Source organism: Taeniopygia guttata, chromosome 1, assembly GCF_048771995.1.
Source record: "Taeniopygia guttata chromosome 1, bTaeGut7.mat, whole genome shotgun sequence".
Classification (NCBI taxonomy): Eukaryota; Metazoa; Chordata; class Aves; order Passeriformes; family Estrildidae; genus Taeniopygia; species Taeniopygia guttata.
Window position 1 is genome coordinate 25559693 of NC_133024.1, and position 18661 is coordinate 25578353.

An 18661-nucleotide genomic window follows, 5' to 3' on the forward strand; every position below is an offset into this window, starting at 1 on the left:
TGGTTGACTCATGGCCACTGTGCAAATACCTGACTCCAGATTCTTCTCTGCAGATCTCCTACTGTCCCAGTTACCCTCAAACCTGTTGTCAGCACAGTCAAACCTTACTGAAGAATAACAGATGACATCAGGCCCTCCTACATTTCATCCTACTTAGGGTACCACTTGGTTAAGGTAATTTTGAACATGTGCTCCTTAATCCTAGGAGTGCCTCTGATAGTGCAATCCACAAGTCTAGAAATTTTACTCGGATCAGTCACGATTACTACTACACTAAATAAAAGTGCAGAAGGCCTGATTCTGCACATCCTTCTGGTTTGACACAAATCCTGACTTCAAAGAACATTTATTTTATAATGGCTGCAGACGTGTTCTTAGATAAACAAAAATCATATTTTCTGCCATGATACATAACGTAGTTAACGCTGTGAAATTGAGCATACACAATATATAGATCAGAAAGAACAGACATACTGGGTCAGATCAAGGCACTGCCTAATCCACTTTCCTTTCTTTGACAGCTGACATAAGGAAATGCCCAAAAGAATAACCTCCAAGCCATTAACATGAGGTATGAATATAGACATTTGCCTTGAATAATATATATATATATATATGTATACATATATATATAATGCCACCTATTTTAAGCACATTCAGTAATTTTACCTAACAATAAATTACACAGTTCTCCAGCACTGCATGTTGTCACCCATATCCAACATCAGTTTAAGGGAACTAAAAGCTCTCAGCTGTATAAAGCCAAAGAAATGAAAATGATGCAGTGACAAAATCCCTGGAAGAAAAAAATTAATAGTATTCCACAAAAGTAGACATCTGAAGGTTTTAGTGGATGGATGATATGTTTTTAAACAAGCACTTTCATGCCATAGCTAACTCCATTTACCAGCACAATCCATGGCTGATCTCCTTTTAAGAGGTTTCATTCTTGTGGTCTACATATCCAAAGAACAGACATGGGATGGGTTACTTTGTAAGACTCTGAAGAGCACCATATTTTTTAAAAGGGCATTTCTGAACAACTTCTGGAGGTCTGCAGCTATTTATGCTAATAGCACAAAGGAGTATTTTTTCTTAAATCTATGCCAAGTTGAAGCAAAAGTGATTCATAACTGCACCAGCCTAGTCTTCTGTGTCCTAGAAAAGAAATACACTCTTGAACCTTCAGTAGGGACACCAACTCTCAAATCAGACCACCCAGCTTCCAATAACGGCACTATAGTTTCACTCCATTTTTCACATTTAAAGAGTTACACTCTATATGGTCTACCCCCAGACATCCAAAAAGGTGCATTTCACAAGGGAGAACATTGCAAATACAACTTATAAATCTGGTAGAATGTTAGAATTACTGCACTAGCTCTTTATATCTTCATTTAAAATGGGGGAAACATATTTTGAGGTAGTTGTATATTTAATGTTTAATGACTTACTTTGCACCTAAGCACAAAAATTAGTAATATATATGGCAAAGCTCTTTCCACACAGAATAACTCCAAGTTAGGGTTGAAGAAGTTGTAAAAAACAAAAATGATCAAATAACCATTATTTGACTCACTGACTGTTTCTTAAATATGAGATGGTTTCATATTAGCACAGACAAAACAAGAAATCAAAGTTCAACAGCACAAGAGATGTCCAGAGAAATTCAACAGATTTCAACGAACAAATCTCCAGGAGTTCAGGAACATCTGCTCTCTTCAGTGTCAGATAAAAGCTAATTATTCCTCTTCATCTACAGACAAATTCCCTATCCCTTTAGTCACCACTTTTCCTGACAAAATCATGGACATGAACTGAATTTTTAGAAATACTTGCCTTTATTCTCTACTATTCTTAGAAATCACATGGCTTTCAAATACAGTCATAAAACTGCATCTATAGCCTCAAAGCAAAACTGGACTAGCCTATGTACAACAGCCTTCAAGAAAGTCGAGTCCTACCCATCAACTTTTCGTTCTCCTTACTTCATAAACATCCTGCATCAGTTCAACAATTTCATGGGCTACTGATATATTTCCCATACACTTCCTCAGATTTCCCAGAAAAATATTTTGCACACCAGACAAAGATGCCATCCCTAGCATTTTTTCCCCTCCACTAGCATATCTTATGTCTGAAGGGTAAGGCATACCTGTTAAGTACTAGATGAGGGCTGCTCACCTCTGCAGCAAATCCCAGTGCACCACAACTTCAGAACTTCACCTGAAGAACAGCAGTGCACAAGAACACTGGGAGAGGTGAAAGCACCACAGCACAGAAGATTGCACATGAAGTGTGAGTAACCAGAACAAGCAAGTTAAAACATACACCTTACCAGTCTTCCCAGATAGTCAGACAAGAATACCATAAGCACTTTTGCATGTAAAGATAAACTCTACATCATCTCCTTCCCTTCATATCATATTTCTGACTGTGCATATGTGTGTGTGTCTCTCTATAATCAAATACACATAAAAAGTAATAGAGCAAAAGGAGCTGCTAGAGGACAACTTAACATGACTTTTCTCAGTTAGAATCTAATGATTTTTAAATAGTCTGCCAGGAACTCCTCCATAATTCAACTTGCTCTTCACTTAAACGAAAAAAGGATGAAATAAAAAAAAAACCCACCCTAAAATGTCTGAATAAACTAAAAACCCTAAAAAGCATATGTAGATACTATATGTTTTAAACTAATGCTAGGAAAAAAATATGTTTTGCAATTATGCCACAATATAAGAATAAAAACTGAGTTTTCACCAGATATTTTTAAATGTAGACAGTGTTACTGTTTCAGTAAATATTTCTGAAGTATCATAATTATTAAAAGTTATAGATACAGCATAAACATTTCTGCACTACTTCCTTTTAGGGTTGGCCCACTATAATAAGTATTTACAGTCATTAACTGCTCAAACATTACCACTGAAAAAACAGCCTTGGTTATTAGAGAAAAAAATAAATCCACAAGCTATTGCTTAAAGCCAAGGCACTGACATCAAACAGAAAATGTTGCTTGTTGCATTTCAAACATGCCACCTAGAAAAACAGCCACCGTTCTTTTGCTGTCAGAGATCCCATGTCACTTGTCATGCTTGAACCTTGTCAGCTTTCATGGACACTGAAAGCCAGCTACTCTAGCTGAAGGGAAACTTCAGTCCACTGAAGTTGAATCTATCCCAAAATACAAGAGACTTGCAGATTTGGCAGCATTCATTCCCCTAAGATCCTCCATTAAGCCCAATACATTTCTGAAACATGCTCTGATTGTTTGAATGACACAGACATTCCTGGTGGTGAACTTCACTTGTGCATGTGAAGAGTCCATCGAACTCAACTGCCATCCCCATGTCACCTGAATAACAAACTATACACAATCCCAAACCAACTCATGCCCACTGCACTGATCAGGCAAGAGCAAGTTTAAAGCTGAGCTCAATCTAAAACTGACAGTACCTTATTTTGGGAGTTGCAATTAACGTCTTCCCTGCCCTCTTGCTGGCCAATATAATCTGAAGTTTGGGCCTGCAATTTCTGGAATAGTAAAGTTCTCCCACTCCACAGAAACCCTATGCTTTTGTGTCTAGTACATTTAATAGATGTTTCACTAGAAAACTCAGACAAACAGAAAAACATCACCTACCTTTTCATGGGCCTCTAAAACATTTCCCCAAGACTCAGATCAGCTCTGTGATCCACTGCGGTTACTAAAATATATTGGTAAATCTATTCCAAAGTCTCTAAAACTGGAATTTGATTAGGAAGGTTCTATTCTCTGAGGAACACAGAGAAAAACAATTAACTTGCAACTGCTATGGTGCATGACTATACATATCCATGGCTCCCAAGGCAGTACACACAATCACAAGTAAGATGGCAAGATTAGGAGTGAAATGGTCAACAGATGCATTCTTCTCAAGGACAACAGCATTTGCTGCTTCTTTAGATTTCAATTGAGCAATTGTATATATAAAGAAAACAAAACATTTCATCTACTCACCTGCAGAGAGGTTGCCCTGCCAGAAAGCTTTTGTTCTCTAAGTGAGGCACTAAACGTTTTTTAGGATGCTGATACTGAACCCCACAAATTGAGGAAATACATTTATGGTTATGGGCTTCATTCATGGGGATACAGATCTGTGCCAAGTGATTCACATTTACTTGGCCAACATCCAAATATTCAGTTTATTTAGGCTGATGAATTTGTGACCCCTTCCTCCCTCTAGGAAACCTGCTCACACAGGTCAACTCATTGCACTGCTTTTCTTAAACAGATACTTAAAACAACTAAGCAGATGAGATGGGGTACAAATAGTATTGTATGCTCTATGTAAATGTTTACAAGAGGGTGTGAATCAAAAAACCAAACTGACACTATCAACTGTGACTAGTTTTCTTCTTTCTACACAGTAAGAAAAACCAAATTCTTCTCTGCAGCGACAGTCACAGTTTATCTTTCTGCAAAACATATTCTTGGCCTGTCTGAAAATTAAACAATTGCCTGCATTCCTGGCAAAAGATATTACTATGAGCTACAGGGCTTGTATCTGACAAGAATTATATTCCTACTAAAAAAGTCAAAAGAGATGATGCGGCTGTAAGAAGTCTGCCTTGGTTGGAAAAATTCAGCTGCTACTTCCCTTCTGGTTATAACTTCAGAGCCAACACCCGACTTTTCTCCTTCTAAGTACTCTGACCCAAAAGACTGGCAATTTTTGCAGCTGCTGTCAAACATTTACCCCCATGTGCATACAACAGCACAGTGCAGGGCCAGAATTTTTAAGTGCTATATACCCTCCACAGCATTGCTTATCCAGTGGCAACAATAAGAAATATCCTCCTTTCCCTTTTGATCAGCAGGTCTCTTATTATGGTCATCTACTGTCAGGCATTTCAACTACTAAAATGTTTCTCCAACTCAGTCCAAGTGCCTGAAAAGATACGTCAAGCAATGTAACTATATCATTACACATTTTTGTGACATATCAAGTTTAAGAGACATTTTCCAGACACAAAAATACTTTCACCAACGCTACATTGGTTATTATATCCTTCAAAGAAAGAGAAACTCAGCCCTATTTAGACATATTACAAATCTATAAAGGTGTATTTTTCCTCGCCGTGTATTCTCACTTCTGTACAAGCTAAAGTGAATTTTCTATGGCAGGCACCAAGGTCCACTGCAGCCCATAACACTGATCCTTCAAGTAACCTGACTGCATCACCCACACAGAAACCCTTGAAATCGTCTAGAAATTAGTCAATATAGAAAATATCTGGCAGCCCACTTTCACCCATGCAGGAAGCACTGATACACAGTTAACAGCCCCTCCCTCAGCTGATGAAACCAAGCCAGAAAATACACAGTCCCTGTTACAGAGACACAGCAAAGCTCCTGGCAAGGACTGGAGCCATCCCTTCAGAATGAGCTGTTGCTGTATGGCTTTTGTTAAAAAAAAATAATAAAAAGCCCTGAGTTCCTGACATTGACAAGCTATCTTACCACTTTCCTTTCTTCCATTATAAGACAGACTAGGTGAGAACACAAATTGCCTTAAATGCTTAGATCTACTCCCCGTCTGCAAGAGATAAAAGTACAGAGTGAACTGCTTTGCTTTATTTCCTTTTCTGAACAACAGACAAGTCATCTGTGGCAAGAGCACCTAATGAAAAGATTCTTTGATAGCACTGAACATACAAGAAAAATCACTGTCCACTTCTTTTAGAGGCCCAGCAGTATGACTTCTGGGCATTCATATTTTTGACAGTTCTCAGAGAGTGATACAGGACTGCTTTCAGAAAGGTCTCCAAAATGGATTTCCTATTGAAATACCATAATCTTGCCTCTCCTACTGCCCTGACAAAACATCACACAGCAACACCTATAGGACTGAGTCAAATATGCACCTTTTCATGGAAAACACCTAAATAATGACCCTCTCTCTGTGGCATGGTAAGCTATCATCTATGCGGGCTGGAAGGATTCTGAACAGGTGGTGAAAGCAAATCGTTGTTAACCAAATCTAGTTTGCAAAGGCTTCAGGTAGAGATTAATTTAGGTTTTAATGAGATCCAGCAGCACTGACCAGGAACAGTTGTCTGAGCAGGACTATGATGTTGTAGCCATTTCTCACAGACCTGCATCTTGCTACCACATCTCACACGTTTCTCAAGATCAGATTGCTACACGGCACTCGAGCGGTTACATTTTAAATCAATTCAAAAAATATAAACTGGCATAGACCAATATGCCTCCAAACTTCTACCTCCCCCAATGGCAGCATGAAGCACTCTGGAAACAGTCTCTGTAGAATGGGAAGTGACAAGCGAGTTTCTGGTTTTGCATCTGAAGAAAGGGGGTCTGACCTGTAAAGCACACTGTGGGTTTTGAGCCTTTATGGCTGAAAGAGTATTTTTTCTTGTCACATCATGTATGTTGTAATTAGCATTTATTTTCAACATACATAAATAAAAGAGCAGCTTTCTGAAAGAAGTTCTGAAAAGACAAATTTTTTAATTTTGCATGGACTTGGATATTCTGAGAGGCATTCAAACTTTCAATATTCTCCTTTTCCTAGTTGCTTTACTTTAAAAGTTTTGTTTGTCTTTCAAGGCTGCTCCAGGCTGATGCTCATTAAATTCAGAAAGCAGCCAAGTAACTCCACCAGCCATATCGCTGCTACAGGAGACAGCCACTTTAGCACTTCCCACACTAGCTATGGGTGACTAAAAGTCCTCAGAGTAAAGTTGGTTTTTAAATTTTTTTAACAAAATCTAAAGGGAGAGAACTCCAGAAAAATATTCAAGTTTTAAGTTGTCTACAGAAATTTCTCGAAATTCAGAGGTAACGGACTTAAATTTAAAATGGGACTTGGCCATTTAAAACAAAAATACTCCAATAGCTTGAACCAAGAGGCTTCAAGTGTTCTCCAAGCACCTGGCACAGTTTAGCTACTGTGTTCAAATAACCAAGAGGTTTAGCATGAATTCATTTCAGAAAATGCTACAGCTGATTGCAGCACAAAGCTTTAACTGTAGGCTTTTTGCACACAGATACCCTGTACACTTTCCAAATCTTCAGCCATCCTTCCAGTTTAAGACAAAGCATGGGCTGAGGGAACAGCAACAGCCAATATCCCACAGATTCACAGCATTGTGAAGATCTGCGATGAGTAAACTGAACACCAATATTGGAAAATTCCTTTATATTTTATCTAAAACAGCTCTATAAGATAGAATACAAGAAAATTAAAGAACTCTCTTGGAGCAATAGGGGGAAAGTCTCCAGGCCGTGGGGTGGTCTTCAGCTTTTCTCATCTCTCTAGCACTGCTTCTGATACCTACAAGGCCCTACCAAGTTAACAGATAAACTGATACAGCAACTTCCAGAGCCAGGATGCATACAGACAAGGAACACACTCCATAAGCCATAGCTGTGTATAGAGGTGAACAAGACGGCTCCAATATTGCTAGGAAATACAGAAGGTGAATCAAGGGGTAATACATCACCTCCAAGAAGCAGTGTAGGGAAGAGGAAATGTGCAGAACAGAAATGGAATGCTCCACTAGCTAATGGTATGAATAAAGAGGAAAGAGTCTGTCAGCATCAGAATTAAATACAGCAGACAGTTCTATTCCTTTTCAGACTGCAAGGCACAACTTTGGGCCACTGTAACATGAAACACTTTCCACTCAGGCACACATGTTCATTAGCTGACCCCCTCAGTGCATTTTTTTCCAATCTAGGAATGAGGAAAGCTGCTCACCCAGCAGCAGTCAGAAAGCTGGACAGGGCTAGGATGAGCGACGGCCAGACACATAACACTCAGCAGGCTTCTGGAAGGGAGTGATTTTCCTCTCTCCAGCAAGGAAAGCAGGATGGGCAGCTTTCAGTTTCACAAACCAATTAGGCAGAAACTGCTATCAAAGCAATAGAGAGGGCCCTACCCTAACTGGGTTGAGAAACACCAGGTGGTATTATCTCAATCGTTCTGCCAGTTTCAACAGCCCCACTCATTCCTTCTCACTGAAGGCGCCCAGGGTGCCCTTTTCCAAGGCTCTTCCCACACACCTACCTGGACACCACACAGCATTAAACTAAACTGTCACCTAGACACCACTGCTACCTAAAAAGCAGTCCCTTTTATGTTGTGCCTTGTGGAATAGCTACTAAAAGAGCAAGAAACTCACAGACTTTATTCCTTCATGAACCACTTTTAAAGAGCCATCACGCTCTGTGTGAACAATACACAGCAATATAGGCTTACCAAGCTATTGTGCTTTCAGGAGATTTTACAATACAGAAAAAACCCAGTGAATCTAATAAGAAAAGAAAAACTTCAACAAACCCCAAGTTTGGCACTATTAAAACATTCTTCCACAGAGTCCAAAATGAATTATTACAAGACTGTCCTTTAGATTTTGCAACCAAGAGTATGTGGTCAACATCAGAATTAGCTAAAGCAAATAAAACTGCCTTCCTCACCCTCCAAGTTGACAAATCCTGCATAACCAATTACAGACCCATGACACTCACACATGGAGCAAAACATCTTCATGGCAAGTGTTAGCCAACACATTATTTACTGCAGACCATCAAGACAATTGGCTACAGTTACAATAAGTACTGCTGTCTGCAAGGACTTGGTGTTTCAAGTAACACGTATATTTCCCAGAAGCTCAGAGAAGGAAAGAAAAAAAATCAATTCTACAGTCATTAGATGAAAATTCTCAAACTGCAAACTTTGAGACTTCTATTTTTATACTGATATTTTTAGTCATGTGTTGCATGACTACCCTTTGTATTTCAGGATTATTTTTGTCCCATTTGAGAAACAAGGTACATCCGTAAGCAGTGTAAGGGCAACTAGCTGAAGAACAAAAGAAAGCTTCAAGCACCTATCTCTTTTCCTACTATAATGAGCAGGTTGATAGTATCAGCAAGTGGAAAACTGGAAGCTTAGATCCCTCCTTTTGAGGGACAGGCTTAACACAAGGAGTACACACGCTTCTTTTTTTTTTTTTTTTGTTCAGGGAAAGCCTACAGACCCAGAAACACAGACCCACACAAAGAATACCCTATTTGAGAACTATTTCAATGCAGAAAACCATATGGTTGAGTGATTTCACAACCACCAAAATATAAATAGAGAAATAAAAATAGTCAGATTTCAGAAGACAGATGTATGACTTGAAAGAGATACATGAGGGCCACAGGGTTCCTACTGTAGCAGAGATGTTAAAACCCTTGTAACATCCCTGACAGAGCAATGAGAGCAGCATGCACGAGAAGTCATTTTTCCCAACAGCCAAAGGAGAAGCAGCTGTTGGTAATTCCCCATCCTTCCATCCAACTCTTCATTCACTTACCAACTTCTGAGAACAAAGTATCATAAATTCAACTGCCAAGAGATGAAAAATCCTTGCTCACTCTTTCCTCCCCATATACTTGGGAAGAAGTGCAATCACAGTATGGTTCTAGTTCTGCTCCTCCCAGGAAACACAAGGAACAATGAACCCTCCGCCAGTATTTTATTAATCCTTTTCTCATCCCTTAGGTCTATCCTTCCTAGGTAACTGTTGCAGCACTCAGCCAGGAAAAAGCAATAGCTGCAAACAGACATCAGAACAGGAGTGACTTCATCATCTGATTTCACCCCTCCTTACAAATGAGTGCAAAAAGGCTGACATCAAACAAGTTAGGTTTTGCTTCCAAAAGATCCACACCAAGACAGAAGCAATAAAGATGTCCCAGACACTCAGAAGATATCAATCCATCAATTTTCACCTTCCTCACTAGGACTCTTTTGTCCCAGCTTTAACCCAAACTGATTCATAAGGTACTAAGTATCAGCCTATAAATACATATCAAAATGAAAGAGGCGACCTAACTCTGTTCACCACACACGCACTCCACACTGCCAATTCACAGCTTGCTACATCATGTGATGAGATGTTACCAAGACTCTGCTAACCAGAAAAATAAAACCTTTTTTGACACCCGGGAATTTTTCTCACTTAAAAAGCAAAGAAAAAAGTTAAGTTCCCAGGCTGTCTTACATGGCTGGATTAACTGAAAATAGAAACTGCACTTCCCACAGAATCCTTGAATGTGGTTCTCTTGCTTTGTTCTGACATTTTTTTCCAGACAGCAGAAGGACCAGGAGCACATGACTAGAGCGACTGGGGGGGTTATCACAAGTGCATGCGCTTTATGTTACGGCCTTTGTTTCTCCCTCAGTTGTTATACACTTGGGATTGAATCATATTTGCAAACTTGTTAGTCTGCATCAGTTAGCACCCTCTTCACAGGCAAGCATCTGTCTAGTCTTTGACCTCAAATAAACGGGAAATGAGCATCAATGACCTTTCAAGAATCAAGCTGCAGAGCCTGAATAAGACATATTTAGTTGCTGAGTATGACAGGTTGAGGTCTCGCTTGGTTTAGACAGCCACCTGCAGAAATAGTGACCAACAAGACCTGCTTTCCATTCCACAGGCACATAAAGTCAGTAAATGAAAATGGAGTCACCCACAGTTCTCCTCCGTATAGATCAATAATCCTTAATAAATACTAATGCTGGACCTGATCAAACCTATGCTTTCGTGCTGCTAAGATGGGTTAACTGCACCCATGGTTTTTGGAGGGCTGCTGGCACACTGATCATGCAGATACAAGGTGGACTACAGCACCTGAGCCAAATGCTCTCTTCAAGGTTTCAACCACAGGGGAAGACAGTACAAAAAAGCTATCAAAAATTCTCATCTGTCAAAAAGCTCACCATCTCCCAGTGCTTTGGCATGAAACCGACTAGCCCCTTCGTTGGATGCAGGCATGTACCCACAGAGCCATGTCAGGTGTGGCTTTACACAAATATCAAATAGATCAATCGAATGGGAATGCATATTGAGCATTCCTGGTCCCATAAAAATGTCATCCTCCATTTCCGTAAGAAAAAAGAAAATATCTCTAAAAACTGCTATGTTCATATGAATCTGGAAGAGCAATTCAGGTCTTAATGTGACCATATTCAAATCAGGAGTAAAGAAATTCCATATGATAAGCACATAGCTGATCTATAGCAACTCAGAACTGGGCCTTTTTGTATCGGCACAGTACATTTGTTCAGGTTTAATTAGTATTTTTAATTCACATAAACCAGCTAACCGCATCAGATAGAATACGAAGAATGGGCACACATTTAGCATTTCTGACATGTCTGTGCAGAATAAAGCATAGGCCTCATTCTTAAAAAATATTCCTCTAATCAGAAAATTGGAAAAATAATGCCAAGCTTGACATGTGAGCCCATGGAGTAGTTATTTCAAAATAAGCATTTTCTTATGCCTTCTTCTGAGCATTTTACCAGAGCCTGGAGGATATTAGAGACACCTTTTGTAAGCTCCCCTCCCCCTCCATTTTTTTTTTTTTTTTTTTTAATGGGCTGGACTAAAAGGTGCTCACACCCGATCTACGGGTGCATGGAAAAACCTTCCATGCTCTCTCCCCTTAACAGCCAGGAGTGCTTTAAAAAAAAAAAAAAAAATCAAAAAAAAACCCCACATAATGAACGTGAATGTCACGGTCATACCTGTGCGCCCGCAATTCGTTTCCTCCTTTCGGTGGGAGGAGGGGGCGAATGAAAAGGAAATAGAGACTACGGAGCTTCCAATCCGTTTCACAAAGGGGGGAAAAATGGCTTTTTAATGAGGCAGAGGCCGCTGGCAGCGACCAGGAGCTAAGGACGAGGACAAACCCATCGGGATTTTCCGTCCAGCAGGCCCCGAACGGAGCGGCGGCGTGCGCCTATTCAAGGTTAATGGGGGGGGAAGGGGAGAGAAAGGAGCTGCCGAGGCCGGGGCTGGGGCCAGGCTCCCTTCGCCGCTCCCCGCCCGGGCGAAGGGCGGGGGCAGCCTCCCCGGCCCTCACCCCCCAACCCGAGCGGGGCAGGATACTCACGGCTGACTTTCATGCTGCCGAAGGCCGAGGGCTGCTGCACAGGCTTGCAGCTCTCCGCGAAGGAGGTGGTCCTGGGCCGCCCGGACATGGTCTCTCCCGCTCTGCCCCAACGGCGATCACCTCTCTCCTCTTCCTGCCTTCGCCCTCCGCCTCGCCCCGGCGGGCCCGCCTGCCGCTCCCTCGCTCGCTCAGCTGCAGGAGACGGGTGGGACGCGCCACATGAAACGCCGGGACCCCCCCTTCCCCCCCCGGGGAAGCCCCCTCCCCTCTCGGTCTCTGTCGCCCGCCGGGTGCTTCTTCTTCTCCTGCCTCCTCCTGCTCCTCCTCACGCCGCCCGCTCCTCACACGACCATCCTTCCCGGCCGCGCCGGTGGGACCGAGAGCCGCCTCCCCCCGGCGCCGCTCCCGAGCGAGGGGGGTTCGCTGGGCCTCGCTGCCCCCACCCCGGGCACCAGTCACATGGGGCGGAGGCTCGCGGCCCGGCTCCTCCGATCCCGCCGCCGCCGCGTTTCTCTCCTTTTATTTGCTTTAGCTCTTTTTTTTTCCCTTTTCTTCTTTTTCTTCCTTCTCTTCCTTCCCCCCTCCCCGTTCCTCTCCTTCCCCCTCGCCTCTGAGGGAGGCGGCAGGCAACGGGACTATTTTTTTCCCTGGCGGAGGGATCTCGGGGCACAGCCGAGAGGAGGCGATGCGGCACCGAGTCGCAATAGGATCCGGTGGTGGCGGCGGGATCCGCGGCGCGCGGAGGGGGGTGAGGCGGTCGGGCGGCCTCGCTGCTCGCTGACGCTGCTGCTCAGTGCGGCGCTGAGGCGGCGGCGGCTCCGGCGGTGCGCCCGCTCATTGCGCCCGCACGGGCAGCTGGCGGCGGCTCAGGCAGGGTACGCTGCACTGCGGGCGGCGGCCGGCGGCGACGGCACGGACCATGACGGCGGCGATTTCCGTGCTCCTCGTCAGCCGGGCTTCAGAGCGCTGGCGGCAGTTGCTGCTTTTGCTGCTGCTTCCCCAGGCGTCCAAGGCACATAGGACTCGTCCGCCCGGCTGAAGTCTCCCGCCGGGCCCCCCTCCCAGTTCCTGCCGATCAGTCCCTTTGTCCCCGCTGCTCCCTCCGCTGCGTGCCGGGCTCCCGCCGCTGCGCTCTGTGCGTGCGCCAAAGCCGCGCAGCCGCCCGTGCCCGTCGCCGCCGCCCCACGCTGCGGAGCAGCCGTAAGCGCCGTCTGTGAATACCCGGCCGAAGAACCCGGCGCGCCCGCGAGCCCCCGGCCCGAGGCCGTTACGGAAACGCCCGAGCCTTATCGGGACCAATCCTCAGGCCGTTAGAAGAATGCCTGTAACTGGGCGGAACCAATCACGGAACCACGGCGGGCACGACCGATTCTCCCCGAAGTGAAGCGGCGACCCAATCGGAGCACGCCGCCGCCGCCCTAGCAGCGCGGGCGGGCGGCCAATGGAAAGGAGGGCTCTCTTCCGGCCATCGCCGGGCCAACCCGAGTGGAGCCGAGGAGGGAGAGCCAATCAGGAGCCGCGCTGCCTCCGTCACCCAGCCCTGGGACGTCTTCGAGCCGCAGCCCGAGGCGGAGAGCGGCCGCGGGCTGCGATTGGCTGGCAGCGATGAGGCTGCCTGCAGGGGACCAATCGCGAGGCGCGGGGCCACGGGCGCGCCCGCTCCCGGCGGGGCACGGCCGCGCACCTCTGTGGGGGCCGGGGAGAGCAGCGCGCATGCGCAGCGCGGCCGGGCACCGCCCCTCAGACGCGCCCCCGCGGCCCGTCCCGCCGGGAGCGGGTTTGGGGCGGTGCGAAAGGAAACTCGAAATCGTGGGGTTTGTGCCTAAAACTCGTCAGGCGCAGAGGTGTTGCGGTTCTACTTCATTGAGCCGTGAAGGAAATGGCGCTGACGCGCGCAGTGCTGTCATAGAATCATAGAACGGTTTGGGTTGGAACGGCTCTTCAGGACCCTGAGGTTCCCACCCCCCTGCCATGGGCAGAGACACTTTCCACTAGACCAGGTTGCCCCAAGCCCATCCAACCTGGCCTTGAACATTTCCAGGGATGGGGCAGCCACAATTCCTCCGTGTAGCCTGTTCCAATGTCTCTGAGTATCTATCTAACCCTACCCTCTTTCAGTTTGAAGCCATCCCTTTTGCGTGGGAAGCTGACAAGCTCTTGTGGACAGTCCCTCTGCAGATATCTGGCAGGAGACAAGAGGCTGGAACAGTCATGGATGTGGTTCATGAAGCCGTGGTGAACCCATTCTACACGAACTGGGCCAAGCAGGGGAAAGAAGATCAAGGCTCTCATAGAAAGTCCTCCCAATTCAGCTGTTAACAGCAAGGCTTCCTCACAGGAAACACAGTTTGTATTGAGGCACTAAACACACTCAGAGTTAGGTCCCACTGCCACCATAGTGGATTGAGCTTGGCCCTGGCTGGAGTTCCAGGCACTGTTCTGGAAGAACTTGTCCTTCTTCAGGGCTCTGGAGCATCCCTGGGGGCAGCAGCTCCCAGCCCTGGCACAGCCAGCACTGGAGCACTGCTGCCTGCTGTGAACTCAGTGAAATTACTCGGCAGACATCAGCAAAACCTGAGCACCACTTGCTTATGCCATTAAAAAAAAAAAAGTGCTCTTGCCAGAATAGTTTATACCACAAACAAAATAACTTGGACTAGTAGAAACATATTTTGCCAGTGTTAGAGACTAAGACTGCTGTTTTCTTTTAAGGCATCAAAATATTGCCAGATTTACTTTTTTTGCAGCCCTGTTCTGAACACGATTGCTATGTGACCAAACAAAGACCTGGCCAAAGGCAGCTGAAATTTATCCTTTACAAGAGCTGTTTTCTAAAGCCAAAAACAAACCCAGTCTCTCAAAATGGTCCTGTTCAGCACTTTGCTCACCCTGGGGTGGTTGGCTTGCTGGAAGCCAATGATGAGTGGTTTTACCTACTACAAAGGCCATGGGACTGTTTAAGGTTTGATTATTCAGGCTCTACCTGTGCAGCTCTACAGCTGGGAACCTGACAGATGAGAGTGGTGTGCCCTAGCAAGGGCTAAGACACTGAAGTCACAGCATAGGAGTGCTACTGCAGCCACCCCAAGCCACCCTACCATAACTCATTGTTCCAACCCCCCTCTGAGACACCACCGTGTCAAATGTTACTTAGACACAGCTTCAATGAGCTTCCAACAGTGAAAATGACATTTTCTCTCTTGTTTGGCAGAGCAGTTGTCAAAAATTAGGGTTACAGATTAGGTTAGCTCTCTGAAGACCATTCTTACATAAAACAACAAAGTAAATATGCCACTAGGCAGTGGCCAGCTCTCTTGTACCTGAAATGTACCACCAGGCATTCCAGTCATTATTTTTTCTGGCTTTGGGCATCAAATTGCTAACACAAATCACATTTTCTTATTTTCGAACAAAGTTCTTTCAAATTACTATGTAAACAGGAGAACTGACTTAGGAGAGACAGCCGAGCTTTGTTTCTTGAAAAAGTTGGCAGTCTGAAAAAACAGCAGGTGGGGGAGGGTGAGCTCCTTGTTTTTCAGCATTTGCTGTTAGTCATGATAGTGGTAAATAAAAATCAGACCAATGCATAATTTATACTGATGGTGCCCATTTGAAAAATGTCCCTTAAAGCTTTGTAATGAGTCTACAACCTGATAAAAAAAATGGGAAATCAACTTCATTTACTTACAGAGAACAAGCTACTGCATGAAAATAAGTTTTTGCTCGTCCTCCTTTATCTGGTAAACCTTTATCTGGTTTATTTCTCTAAAATCACCCTGTTTCCTCTTCAATACCAAAGTAATCTATATCAAAACCACAACTTGGTTGCTACTAATAACACTTTTCTGAATACCAAGCCTACCCATCCACAGGGGGAATGCATATTACAAAAATCCCAGCTGCAGTATTTCATATTTGGCAATCCTGCACATATTTCCATTTCATAATTAAGCAACCAAGTCTCCAAAGCCTGTCCATTCAAGTTGTAGCATCTTCTCATCCACCAGGAAACCACAACTGTGTTTTAAAGGAAAATTGTGATATATTTGAGGGGATGGAAAAGCATAAAGCACCTCCAATTTCTATTGGTGTTTTCATAGATTCTTTCCTGAACTAAGACTACTCTCAGAAAAACCTTAAATACACAACAAGGGCATCTATTAAGCTTTCATCCTCAATTTCAAAAATGGACTGACAAAATAATTTGTGAGAGTCATGAGTGAGCTAGTTGCTTTTTTAGACTGAAAGATTCTCTTTTGACAACATTGCAAAGTCCATATTTATTTTTGGCCCCTTGGCTGCTGAAATGACCTCCCTTTAGAATCTGCAAATATAAATAGAATTGACACTTTAATGATCAGTTTTCACATCCTATTATAATCCAGCATCCTGAGCATCAATATTGTTCCAAGTTGGGATGCAGGGGGCAGTTTTACAGCTGCCATGTCTCTGTAATGTGCAAGTGCCCAGGGATGTTGCCTGAATATGTGAAGTGTCCGAGAGAAATTACTGAGGTGTTATCTCTCTGAAATGCCATAAGGTGGCAGTGAATTGGAAAATTGGTACAACTTCTGGGTAAAAAGCTCTATGGAGCTCAGGAGAAGAATAGGGGAGGGGTTTTGTTTGCTTGTTTAGGAGTTTTCGTTTGTCTGTTTGCATTTCATATATCAACAATAAATTTCAATCATTTTAATCAGATACTGAATAGGCCTGCTCCAACAGGAACTGGTAGACATGTTCCTGCACAGGAGCTCCTGCTATTTTCTTTCTGCATTGCTTCCTTTCCAAGTGATCAGCAGGAAGATTTTCTGTTTGCTTACCTTGCAGCTCTCGCTGGGTCATTCCACCAGAAGGCATGGTTACAGGCCTACCTCTTGCTAGTCTGATAAGCATGCAATGATTCAAGGCTGTTTTGAACCTTGCTATACAAGAGAATCTAAATTATATTAATGGATCTACCAGTCTTGTATCTAACTCCTTGATATTGCTAAGGCAATTATCCACAGAACAATTTAGTGAGACATTGTAATGGTTTGTCTCTTGTTTGATTGGCATAGGCAAACTCAATAGTTATGGTTGAACTTTAACTTTGCTTTTTTTTTTCCCAGTGAAAAATCAGAGATTGTAACAGTAAAAAATTTACCAATTGCCTAGGCGTTAATGATTAAACAATAAATCCTGAAAAATGGTTTTGATTTTTGTCCCAGAACAAAACCCAAAGGAATCTATGTTTACAACATACCAGTTGCATGTATGTTTCTGAGCAGGACACAAATTTTTAATCCTGAGAACCCACTATGTTGTAATCATTTCCTGTCACAAAATATGTCATCACCAACAATTGCTTCAGAAGACAGCTGATGTTTTGCTGATCTGGATGTGCGTGGGTTCTCCTAGTCCTTGCAAGACTCCAGGTAAGTTTGCCAGTACCGATAAAGCCGAGTGGTCCAAACAGTTCAATGTAACAGAAGCTACAGACAACTTCTGTATTCCAATTTGTAGTGTAGGTGAATGAGCAGAGACACCAAATACAGCTTCATGGGAATATTGCAACACACAGAAAACATCAGTGACTCAGGCAGATGCATCCTTCTGTGGAATTAAGTTCTCCTTGATGATGTTCTTCAGGTTAGTTTTATCCACTGGCTCTTGACAAAAGCATCAGGTTTCCCATCATGCCAGGAGAATATCTTGTTCAGTTGGACAGTTGCCTTTGCCCCAGAATTTGTCTGACCACACTGTCTTCATAGATAACCCTGGAAAACAATGGTGTCCAGAGCCAGAGAAGCTCCATCAGGCTAGTGAGCTTTTGACGCATCATCCAGATTCATGTTTTCTGGAAAGCAACATCTATGCCCATTTCCTCAGGAATCTGAAAGGGTTCAATTCTAGAAAAATTTTGGTCTCTTCTGTGTGTATGGTCTCACTCACATTAGATTCAGTCAAGCAGCCCAAGACTGACATCCCTTTGCTCTCTCTGTACTATGGTTTTGGTGGAAGGCCCTGTGGATGTCCCATGCTTGTAATTTCCCTGCTTCCCCAGTCAAGTTCCAAACTGGCTGTTGAGGAGACTTTTAAAGTAATGAGAGTTAAAGCCAGCCTGATTCCTGAGGCCTTCAGTTATTTTTGAGAAAGCCCTGGAGAGATAGACAGCCTTAACTACAGCTCCAGGATTAGGACTACTCTTCAGCTGGATCTTGGTAGACGTATGGAAGAGGCATGTGCAGGGGAAAAGAGCCAGGCTGGCTTTCCAAGTCATCACAGTGACCTAGAACCAGGCACAACAGCCAACAAAGGAGATTTTTCTCCACTTCCTCCTTCAGACAGCTGGGGGATGTTGCACCAGGGTGATGAGGTTTATTGTGCCTTCTCACAAACACAGGAAGAGGATTTGCTAGTTCCCACTGAATTCGTTTTTGGAAAGAGAGCATTGCACATGGTGCAAGGTGCCAGCAGGAGAAAAGGCTGTTGAGAATAGATGTTTGCATCATCAAAGCAGCAAAGAAAGCAGCAATAGGCCTGGTGAAGTCTGCCTGGGATGCTATCCCTGCTGGAAGGGCTCTCTGCAGAGCAAAATTACCGTCCTTAACTGCAGTGAAATGCTCATCCAGCTCTTGCTGTTGCAGCTGTTTTTACCCTGGCTGAGAATAACTGCATGGGTACAGGTCTCCCCAGGACAGCCAGCTCTGCGAGGGAGAA

The 18661-nt window shown here is 44.0% G+C and overlaps 1 protein-coding gene across 2 annotated transcripts in view; it reads right to left on the reverse strand.

Moving 5' to 3' along the window:
• GSK3B (glycogen synthase kinase 3 beta) overlaps positions 1-13400 on the reverse strand; it is a 149877-nt gene extending 136477 nt beyond the window's left edge. Inside the window, exon 1 of one of the 2 annotated variants that reach the window (XM_012569980.5) lies at positions 11963-13400. In XM_012569980.5, coding sequence (XP_012425434.1) covers positions 11963-12050 — 88 coding nt within the window. In that variant the 5' untranslated portion in view covers positions 12051-13400. The remainder of the gene's footprint in view (positions 1-11962) is intronic. The other variant, XM_002187975.7, reaches the window with a different exon arrangement.
• Positions 13401-18661: the final 5261 nt, after the last annotated feature.